Raw genomic sequence first — 11890 nt, 5'->3', positions numbered from 1 at the left:
CATAGTGCAGCGAATTAAAATTCAGCGGCTCCGCTGGCTTGGCCATGCCGTTAGAATGGACTGAAACGCTCCTGCTCTAAAAGTATTTAACGCGGGCCGCGATGCTGGTAACAGAGGAAGGCCTCCTCTGCATTGGAAAGACCAGGTGGAGAAGGACTTGGCTTCACTTGGCATTTGCAATTGGCGTCAGTTAGCACAGAAGAGAAATGACTGGCGAGCTGGTTTGGACTCGGCCAAAATCGCTTAGGCGGTTACAGCGCCAATAAAGAAGAAGAAGGTGGATAGACATTATAGAGAATGCTGGTCTATTGTGTCATATAAACCTAGCAGTTTTAGGGACGACAGAGAGTTAATATACTTATGTAGTCTCCGGCTAAAGTTTCCCACATTTATTCGTCTTCCTTAGGTGACCGCTAGGTATTTTCANCAAAATCGCTTAGGCGGTTACAGCGCCAATAAAGAAGAAGAAGGTGGATATACATTATAGAGAATGCTGGTCTATTGTGTCATATAAACCTAGCAGTTTTAAGGACGACAGAGAGTTAATATACTTATGTAGTCACATTTATTCGTCTTCCTTAGGTGACCGCTAGGTATTTTCGCAAAGAGTTGCATTGGGATTTCCGCCGTAAACGTCATTATACCTGCTATATGCCTGAACCTTAACTTTGGGAGAGTAATTACCTACCTAAATCTCTAGGAGCTGAAATGAGTTCTCTCAGTCAGCTTTTATAGGTAGCCTCTGCTCATAACTCTTCCAGCCTAAAATGCCCATAGAACTTGCATAGAATACTTGGCTAACCCTAATAGCCCAGTTATGCATACTTGCACTGCCATACCATTTTTACGTAAAAATCAAAACCCAACAGAATTCTACATGTTAAGTGCAATGTGTTAGGTAGCCGCTTACACGCAAAGCCTGTTTAACAGATTCTTATGTGACAACTCTCATGCAAAGCTAAGTATGCATAACTGGGCTAAAACCTCGTAAAGCCTTCTCATCTTCTTTCAATATCTTCCACATTTTTTGTGTCATACAAAAGGAGAGTATGATTAGGCATTTATAGAGCATAATTTGTGTTCGTCAAGAGATGACTCTGCTTTTCAATTTCCTTCCGAGCCCAAGGTAGCACATTTTGGCAAGAGTTTTACTTCGCTTGATCCCCAGGCAGACAAGCAATAAGTTTAAGTTATAACAGTGGTGATTGTCCCAATACGCGAATACCTATGGTCAAGGAGGTACTTTGTGTCGTCCTCGTTCACCGCTGGACCAATATCTTTTGCCTCCTTCTCTAAACTGGAAAATTATGCGTTAACGATTCTGGGGTTGAAACCGACGATTTTAATGTCAACTGCCTAAGATTACGGTACCGCGCTTCTGCAATTCAGATTGACAGCCTGTATTGCCATTCCCGACATTAGTTTAAAGGAATCGTACGAAATTAATTCTCCTCGCCTAAAATCACGTTTGGCCTCGAACAGAGTGGAGGCGTTCTTCCCGTCACTTTAAATATCTGTAATAGTTTTGCAAGGATCCCAAAGTTAGTAATGGCGTCGTGCTCTTGAAAGCGGTTTTCAAAATTTACGAAATGGGGTTGGGTGTCGATTTGCTTATTCAGTGTTTTTCTAGAATGCACTGTGAAAATCTGGTCAAAAGTGGACTAGCAAGTTCTGATGCCAGACTATTAAGGCAAAGTTAGTTGGTTCATGGAAAGCTTCATTCTTTCACACAGTAACGTCTCTTAAAAATTTATTTCATTATCTAAGGCTATTTATTGGAAAAGGTTTCCAATTATACGTTATAGTTCTTAGAACGAGAAATCGTTTTAAAATAAAAAAATATTATACAATTTTTAAATCCTCGTTTACATATACATATGTATTCTGATATTAAATTCTAGATATGCCAAAATCTGAAAGAGGATCCTGAATGGACCGTTGTGCAACCAAATCCGAACGCGATGGGACCTTACGCCTACAGACGCAACCAATGGGTTGGCTACGATGATGAAGCCATTGTACGCAAGAAAGCTCAATATGTCGTCGAAAACGGCCTAGGCGGTATAATGTTTTGGGCCATAGACAACGATGATTTCCGTGGCACTTGCAGCGGCAAACCATATCCACTGATAGAAGCGGCCAAAGAATCGATGTTAGAGAGCTTGGGGTAACAAATATTTAGCTAAACTTAAAATTCCGTATAAACCTCAACGTTATTCCTCTTATAGACTTGGAATTAACGAAGTCGCCAAACCAAACGTGCCCAAGAAGCCTTCACGTTCGCGCAGTCGTGAAAATTCATCTTCGAAACTCAACCGGATTAGTGGCAACAGCGATGGTAAAGGCTCCTCCAGTCGCACAACCTTGAGTAGTGGACGGCGACGAACGCAGTCAGCGACCTCCACTACTACAACACGTGTGCCTGAGACCACAATACGACTCACCAATGCAGAAGGTTCCTCATTGTATATTGGCGGTCGTGTTACAACGCCAGCACCACCGACCACACCAGATCCTGGAGCTGGTGAGTAAGACGCAGGAAAAAAAATTGCTCATATCAATCAAAATTATCTTTGGCTCGTAGATTTCAAATGCGAAGAGGAAGGGTTCTTTCAACATCCGCGCGATTGCAAGAAATACTATTGGTGTCTGGACAGTGGACCGTCTGGCTTAGGCATTGTGGGCCATCAATTTACCTGTCCCTCTGGCCTATATTTTAATCCCGCAGCCGACTCGTGTGATTTTGCGCGCAATGTACCCTGCAAAACCAAAAAGTTGGTGCTGAGTTATATTTAAAAATCTTCTTTAAGTATTTATGCAACAATATTAAATTTTTTAGAACCACGACGGCGGCACCTATCAGCAGTACTACTACAACAACCCCCACGCCCCGTCCCACAGCTTCCCTGAATCGAATCACGTCTGCTACTTCACGCACATCTTTCTTTAGAACTACTTCAACCACTACCTCGACCACTTCATCTCCCATAGAATATGAAGACGAAGAGGAAGAATTGGGAGAGGATTTGCCTACTCATTTTAAAGAAAAAGATGCTGAAGAAGATCCACAGGTCATAAAAGAGCTCATCGAGCTGATTCGCAAGGTAGGTGGAATTGAGGAGCTGGAAAAACATTTGCTACGTAAGGATGATGGCACAATATCAATTAAAAGCAGCTCCAGTGAATCGAATGCGGCCACGACTCAATCGCCGATTAGCAAAGATCTCTACGACAAAGTACTTAGCAAACCCAATACCTACAATTCGTTCCGTAATCGCTTCACATCGTCGTCACTGTTTCGAAAGTCAGGTCAGACGAATAAACAGGAAGAAGCAAACTCCAAATTTGAAAGTGATGAATCACAATCTAGTGAAGGCACCAGTAGTAGTAGTTTTTCAAAATATTCTTCTGTTGTGCGTGGCAACAGCAGGCAGGGTCCCCAAAATGAGGGTCTAGACAAATTGTCGGATTTCGATGGCTTCCTAAAAGAAAAGAAACAATATGTTACAATTAATAGAAATAGAGGCTCATTTAGAGGACAAGAGGATGAAGGTGAAGTAGAAGAAAAACCAGGCGCAGAGCGTGAAAGCAAAGATGATGAAGAGGAGGAGTTGAACATTAAAGATAAAACTACAAGGCGACCGACGAATACAGTGACACCCTCGTATGGGAGCATACGACGTGCGCGACCATCGACGGTGCGAACCGAAACAGAAGAGGAATCTGTTAGCGACGAAGAAGTGAGAACTAATGAGCAAAAAGAAGATAAGCGAACATACAGTACATTTAGTCGGAATCGCGGCAGGTATACAACTACTGAAAGCAACCTAGGACCTGAGGAAGTTGAAACTAATTCAAAGAAGTAAGATAATAATCATAAAAGTTACTTAAGCTTGCAAATAAATGTATGTACATTAGACTGCATCACCAAAAAAAGTTGCGTTTTTTCCGCCGGGATTACAAAAGTTATTATATTTTAAGACGTTCACCAAAATATTTGGGAAAAATATTAAGATTTAAGTGAGCTGGACCGATTTGAAAACACCTCCAAAAATGGAGTTTTTTATGAATAAAAATAGTTTCGTAAAGAACTTTTTGAAAAAACTCCCCTCAGATGACAAAACAGATTAAGCTTAAAAAATCTACATACAAATATTTAAAAATATTTTCAACGGAATCGTAAGAGTGAGATTTTTGATGCTGTTTTTTTTTTTACTTTTTTCAAAGATTGATTTACGAAAAACTTGAATAACTGGGCCAAAACTATTCTAATTTAGACATATGGGATCCCAGTAGATAGGTATTTTAACACTGTTTTTATTTCTGTAAAAAAAAAAATCATTCGTGTCCCAATTTTCTTTTTTTCAAATACCAATACATCTTAATTCAACTTTGAATGACGTTCATTCATCATACCTTTCTCTTTCGTCCTTTGAATGAGTTTATTAGCAAAGAAATAAAAAGGGTTAGAATATACCTTTCCACCGACACCTCTTAAGTCTAAATCAGAATAATTTAGGCTCAGTTATTCAAGTTTTTCTTATACCAATCTTTGAAAAGAGTTAAAAAACAGCATCAAAAATCTCATCATTACGATTCCGTTCAAATTTTTTTTTAATTTTTAAAAAATATTTTTATGCAAATTTTTTAAGCTTAAATCGTTTTATCATTTGAGGGGATTTTTTAAAAAAAAATTTTAAGAAACTATTTTTATTCATAAAAACCTCTATTTTTGGAGGTATTTCACTTAAATCTTAATATTTTTTTGAAATATTTTGGTGGACGTCTTAATATAATAGATTTTATAATACCAATGGAAAAATAGTACAGATTTTTTTTTGTATGAGGAGTGATGCAGTCTAATGTACATATGTATGTATTTTAAAGAAAAAAGTAAGATTTAGAGCAATGGTAAAAAAGAGCATATTCTTGTTAACCGAAAGCACGAGGCTTGAAATCGTAATACTTTCCAAGAGACAATGGCTTATGCCACCTTGAATCAAGGTAGCTATTCTGTAACAAGTTGACGGCAACAAAATATGAACTCAGGTCTATGCTCTGGCATAGAACTAATTGCTGAGTCTTAAACGTGTCCATTTACTATTAAGGCCCTCTACTGTTCGCAGTGTTTGCAATGCTTAGGTTCATGAACTATACAAATGAGAACAGATAGATGGTCAAATAATTTACGTGTTACATGTATAGTAGTAGCTAAACAGCACTGAAGGTTTTTCCCGAATTTTGGTGTGTAATCTGCACTGAAAATTTTATGTAGTTGACGTAACTAAACTTTTTTCTCAGAGTGGCATTGTTTTTACAAATACGTTATTTTTAACCACAAATTCACTCTGGTTTAGTTACCTCGGCACAAGGACATATTGGGGAGGAACTTGATAGGCAGTGAAATCCCAGCATGAAAACAGATGGCTATGTTCTTCTATGTAGTTGCAGAAATTCTTAGATTACGTTACCACATACACTCAGAAAAAGTCGGCTAAATATATTTGTCTCAACACATGATTTGGTAACTATAACCAAATAATGTAACTATAACCAAATCATGTGTTGAGGAAAACGTAACTAAACGACTAACGTCGATGTAACTAAACTCTTGTAGTATTGACAAACAAATATTCAGAATATAGTCTTTCTCTCAATCCTAGAGGTGTTAAGTCGCTTGCCGCTCTTTTAACTGGCTAATATAAGTTTGGTTAACAGCGATACAGTGCTATTTTTTGTCAGAACTAGCACAAAAAACGGGTTCAGGAATCAGCACTCACTATATAAAAACACAGAATATAAACTTGTGTAATACTTCTTAAGCACACACTGAGAAAAAGAATAAAGCATATCGTGGTTGTTCTGCAAATTCAGGAAATGTGTCAAACGATAGCCAAGGTTGTATTTCTTCTTGTTTACAAAACAAAAAGTAATAAAGAAAATCATACAAGTGTCTGCATTTATTAAAATTTGGTTAAATATATATATTTTATAAAATGGAAGTAAACAGCAATGTTTTTGAAAACACAAATATTCGTATTTGAAAACTTTTTGTTACGAGTATTTGCTATAAACTTACAGTAAAATAACAATAAACAAAAACCCATTTGATATTTATTTCATGTTGGTTATTTGCGTTCCCGTACACTTCTGCATTTGTTACTCTAAATTGAGAGAGGAAATTGTAGTTTGACAGTTCCACAGATTTAACCCAAGGTATATTCAACAAGGTAGAAGTGACAACTCAGTCGAGCTCTCATAGCTGACTGTTATGTAAAAAAATAAATTAACCCTTTGTTACGCATTTACCATATTTGATAAAATTCAATAGGCCGTATGCCCACTTAAACTTAAAATTGTTTGAAAAAATCGAGTAAAACTTAATTTTCTTAAATCAAGTTTTTTATAGGAGCTGAAGTAAAGATAAACGAATATGGCAATTTGGGATTATTCATAAGTCAGCATACCATGCCATCCTCTTAGATCTACAAGTAAAAATAGAAGCATTTCTGCTCATAAACACCAAAGCCGATATAATTTCTGCTCTTTTCTTATTTTAAGTAGGGATGTGCCGGGTTTCCGATAGATATCCGGAATCCGGCTTATCCGGCCGGATACTAGCTAAAATCCGTCCGGATTTCTGGTTTACGATTATAGAAATTCTATTTAAAAATCTAGTTCAGATTTTTTTTTTTTTTATTTCTATAATCAAATTTAATAGTATCTAATTAGTAATTAAGAGTTAAAAATGTATATNTTTTTTTTTTTTTTATTTCTATAATCAAATTTAATAGTATCTAATTAGTACCTAATTAAGAGTTAAAAATGTATACNATAGAAGCATTTCTGCTCATAAACACCAAAGCCGATATAATTTCTGCTCTTTTCTTATTTTAAGTAGGGATGTGCCGGGTTTCCGATAGATATCCGGAATCCGGCTTATCCGGCCGGATACTAGCTAAAATCCGTCCGGATTTCTGGTTTACGATTATAGAAATTCTATTTAAAAATCTAGTTCAGATTTTTTTTTTTTTATTTCTATAATCAAATTTAATAGTATCTAATTAGTAATTAAGAGTTAAAAATGTATATATCTTTCATTATGAAAAGAAGCATTTCCACATTACCGGTCAAGAACCCATTTCTATTTTCAACATAAATGCCACCCGATGCAGTAAACACTCTTTTTTAGGTCACTGGGAAAGGTTCGCAGAGATACTTCATTGCCAGTGTAAACAACTTTGGAAATTCTTACGATTATAGTAGGGAGGTTGCACATTTGTTAGTGTTTGGTCGGGCTTCTCCTCCGATTTGTGGCGTGCGCCTTGATGTTGTCACACAAAGCGGAGCGACCTGCATCTTTACGCCGACTATGAACGACGATTGTATTTTTATGGGAAGCTGTTTTCCTTGCTGAAATACATACATAAACCTTTTTTTATACCTTTCATGAGCATGAAATGGTATTATAACTTTGGTCCGATGTTTGTAAGTACCAGAACAAAAAGAGATAGACCCATGAAAATGTATACTTATATGATCAGAACGTCGAGCTGAGTTGATTTAGCCATGTCCGTCTGTCCGTCTGTCTGTCTGTTTGTATGCAATCTAGTCTCTCAGTTTTCGAGATATCCGGATCAAATTTGGTAGGTGGGTGTATTTTTATAATGTATTAATCATTTGTCGGAACCGGAAGAATCGGACCACTATAACATATAGCTCCCATACAACTGATTGTTCAGATATGAGATTTTTCGTTATAATTCATCCATTTATGTAGCTAGGACCATGAAATTTCGCGCTGTTTTCACTCATTATCAACAGAAGACTTACAGTGAAAATAACAAAGATCGGGTCACTATAACCTGCAGCCCCCATACAACTGATTGTTCAGATATGAGGTCTTTTATCATAACTCCTCCATTTATGCAGCTAGGAACATGAAATTTCGCACCATTTTCACTCATTATTAACAGAATACTTACAGTGAAAATAACAAGGATCGGATGACTACAACATATATCTTCCATACATCTGATTGTTCAGATATGGGATTTTACTGTAAAACTCCTTTATTTGAACAGCTAAAACCGATAAATTTCGTAAGATATTTTATAAATAATAATACAAAGTCTACTGAGAAAATCGTCAAAATCTATGCTGTATAAGCTTTATCTCCTATAGCACTGATTGTTCAGATACCAGTTTTTGCGATATATCTCCTTTATGTAGGAAACTAAACCCAATAAATTGTGTTACCGGTTTACATACCGATCACATAGCAGTGAAAATCACTTAGATTGGTGCCATATAAAGTATATCTTCCATACCTCTGATTGTTTAGATGCGATTTTTTATATAAGTATGTAACTCCTCTATCGATGTATGCAGATGTATTCAAAAGCAGTAATCTGTCAAAGTAAAATTTGCAGATGTTCATGAAAGGTATGAAGCCTTCGGCATAGCCGAAGACAGCGCTGTTCTGACTTGTTTTATTTTATGTTGGGTTCAACCGGGCTTGAATCCAGGTCCTGCGTAATGTTAGCGCGCACTGCTAACCGCTATACGACAGCGGCCGTCTATGACTCCACCAAATTAAAGGATCTTCTTGTCTGGGTATAAGGGGCAGCTGTACATATTTCTCCATTTCTCCATCGTATGGGTATCCACTAGGGATGTTGCGAATGTGGAATTTTAGACAACCGCGGATGCGAATGCGGATGCGAATATCTAACTGCTAACATCCGCGGATGCGGGTGCGAATGCGGATGTCAAGTATTTTTAAGAAACAATTAGAATCAAGCATAATTACGAGATCTTTGTTTAAACAGCGCTTACAAGCCAAACCAGATGTGTCAGGTTTTCTAAAGCTCTTTAAAAAAAATTCTTCATTCTCATTCCTTTGGATGTTTCAGAATTAGGGGAATCTGTAACATCATGAGCGTTTTTCGAATTTAGTTTCTGTTATTTTGTAATACTTCCTTCTGCGACTGGTTTGAAAAATTTGTGCTTATAGCGAGCTAAATATGTGGATATGGAAAATAAATTATTATTTTGCAGGAATGAAATTTTGAACAAAATTGTGTTTTTAAAGTCGTGGCTGCCAGCCGAATCGGATCAGAATATTGTTATTTAAAAAAAACACCCTGTTTTTTTATAAGCATTTGAATCTCTCGTAATTTTTATCTAATTAAAGGTCAGACCTATAGTTTTTTAATTATTTGAGCATCGATTCTCTTTATTTAAGGAGCTTACTCTTTGATTTTAAATAACAAAGAAGGGGCAGTTTTACAACAGAAGTTTTAGGATGCAATGTATATCCCTATGAAAAAAATATTGCCGGACAAGTAAACAAAATTACTGTTTTTAAAATTTTTGCTAAAAATAAATTCCCCAAAGAGCCCCATTTGAAATTATTGAAACAAATATATATGTAACATTAAAAGAAAATCTCGAAAATTTGGTTAAGAATTACAGTGTACACTTTCTTCTTTTGCGTAGTTTCTAGTAGTTTTTTTTTAAGATTGGCCCAAAAAAAACATAATAAAGAAAGAAAGCAATGCAATTATTTAAAGCACAGGAAAAAAAATTTTCTAAAAAGACTATGTTCTCTTTGACGTACGTCAAAGGTCAAGTAGAAGTTGGATCTTGTATGACTGCCCATTGATAGCTCGGTTATATAGCTTAAGAAATAATATGTTTAAAGACATTTTTATCAAAGTTGATAAATATGACATTTCACCAGTTTTATTACACAAATACACCCACGAACGCAGGCAAAAATATTGGCTACAATTTGTCATTTTGTTTGCCATATATACGTTTTATCGGTGCACTTGCACAACGAGTGCTAAATTTAATGTGGAAGCTCCGCGGTTGCGAATGAGAATGCGAATATTCGCAACAACCCTGGTATCCACATCAAAAAACTGAACTCAGTATCAGAGCCCTTGGCGATTTCCCCAAAGCATTGCCAAATATCCTCGTCTCGGTCTTCAATAGAAGCTTTCACTAGAGTTCGGCCTTTTTCATATGATTCTGCAGGTTTCTCCATGCTACTGATTTATATTTTCGAATTGTTTAGTTCAACAATGAAGCCTTACGGAGCAATTCGGGAAACGAAACGGTATATACATAACCATGCATATTAGTTCGATTCTCATCACATTTTAAAATAAAAAAATCAATCACGCGTTTTTTCTTAGCGGCGTTCATTGTTATTTATCTTTTTTCATTGACGTTTCTCCTCTATTTACCAAAAATAATCGAGAAGTCTGGGTTGCAGACAGAGAAGTTATCTTTTTAATACAGGATTATATCATAACTTGGATTTCAGTAGAGAAATTTTGTATTCCTTATTACGTATTGGATAGTTCAGCTCGAAAAAGCAGATAATCTAGCAACACAAAAAAACCTAATACAACAATGTTGTGAAATTTATTAAGGGCAGCAGTCTACCGGATATCCCATCTGATATCCGAATCCGGCTCTTATTTTTTACAGGATATCCGGAATCCGGTTATCCGGAAAAATCTCTTTCCGGCACATCCCTAATTTAAGCTTTACAAAAAGCACGTTAACTTGTCTATTTTAAAGAATAGTTAAACTTAACTACAGAAATTTCTATGGAATTTTCTGTACTTAAGTTTAACTAATGATTTAAATACACTTTAAAATTGATAAGTTAACGGCCTTTACTCTGGATTTATTTAAAAAGATAAAAAAATAGAACGAAAAATTACACTGAAGATGGCACAATGCCGAAACCGGTTTGTCTGCAAACCAAACTTGACAAGGGATGACGGAAATTCGTTCCAAAAAAAATCATAAAAAAATATCTTATCAAGTATGAACCTACGGATACGGATATTCTATATGGGTAATTTCCAATCAAAGTGCTATTTTTTGTCCCGTCTTTCCCATTTTTTTTTTGTGGTGGTAAAAACGAAAAATCAAAAACTGCATTATACGATCCAAATAATAAGCCACCAACAAAGCTGTTTTTTATTATTGTAAGCCGTTTTGTTTTCTTTTGAGAACGGTATTTCTTTGATATATTATATCTACTCCATATTAAAATTTTTATCCCCACTCCGGTTATTCGATAATCAATCTTAAAAAAAAAATTTAAACAAAGAAACATTGAAAAAAGGAGTAAATGTTTGTCAATGACTACCATAACATTTTTTGTTTTAGTTATTCTATTTTTGCCTGAAAATATTTATCAGCATAAGTATGGCTCTCTATTACCTTGTTTATACCTACGCAAGACCGAATTAACAAAAAGCTAAATTGACTCAAGACAGATTTCTTTCAAGCATTTATACCTGTGTCGTTATAGCGTACTCGCAGAAACCGTATTCAAAAGTAAACAACTTTTGTTATTTTTATTCGATATTTCTTAAATAATTAAATTGCGTGGTGGACCGAAATGGAAGCGAACAAGAATTCAACTTGGTTATAATAATAATTCTAATTTAAAACGGGCTGTGTAAAGATAACCAGCCTTTTTTCACTTCGCGTTTAATGAGTGATGTGTTTTCTAACCGATGTTAGAAATAAAAAACCGATTTGAAAACAAATTCGAGTCAATACACTTTTGAATTTCTGAGCGTATTGAAAGTTGGTGTATGCTTAATGTGACCAACCGTACTTCTTTCGGAAGTACAGTACTTCTTTTTTATAAGCTTTTATTCGCTCTTGTACTTCGTACTTCGAAGTACAGTCAAATGTACTTCTTTGCGATATTTTGTAGGTCAGGGGTGAGATTCTGTAACCAGTTAGCGACAATTTTCGGATCGGATATAAATGTTTTTGCATCAAAAAGTGCGATAGAAATTCGAAAATTGTCGCTAACTGGTTACAGAATCTCTCCCCTGGTCTTGTACCT

The 11890-nt window shown here is 35.9% G+C and overlaps 1 protein-coding gene across 1 annotated transcript in view; it reads left to right on the top strand.

Annotated features, from left to right (window-relative positions):
- LOC108359618 (uncharacterized) overlaps positions 1–11890 on the top strand; it is a 67894-nt gene that overhangs the window by 28852 nt on the left and 27152 nt on the right. Inside the window, 4 exon segments of the mRNA XM_017611548.1 lie at positions 1902–2167; positions 2229–2524; positions 2585–2774; positions 2840–3862. Coding sequence (XP_017467037.1) covers positions 1902–2167; positions 2229–2524; positions 2585–2774; positions 2840–3862 — 1775 coding nt within the window.

The sequence above is a fragment of the Rhagoletis zephyria genome, unplaced genomic scaffold, assembly GCF_001687245.7.
Source record: "Rhagoletis zephyria isolate East Lansing unplaced genomic scaffold, Rhagoletis_zephyria_1.1 Rzeph_scaffold_00422, whole genome shotgun sequence".
Lineage (NCBI taxonomy): Eukaryota > Metazoa > Arthropoda > Insecta > Diptera > Tephritidae > Rhagoletis > Rhagoletis zephyria.
Note: the sequence above shows the minus strand (reverse complement) of the source record. Positions and strands in the feature narration are given on the sequence as shown.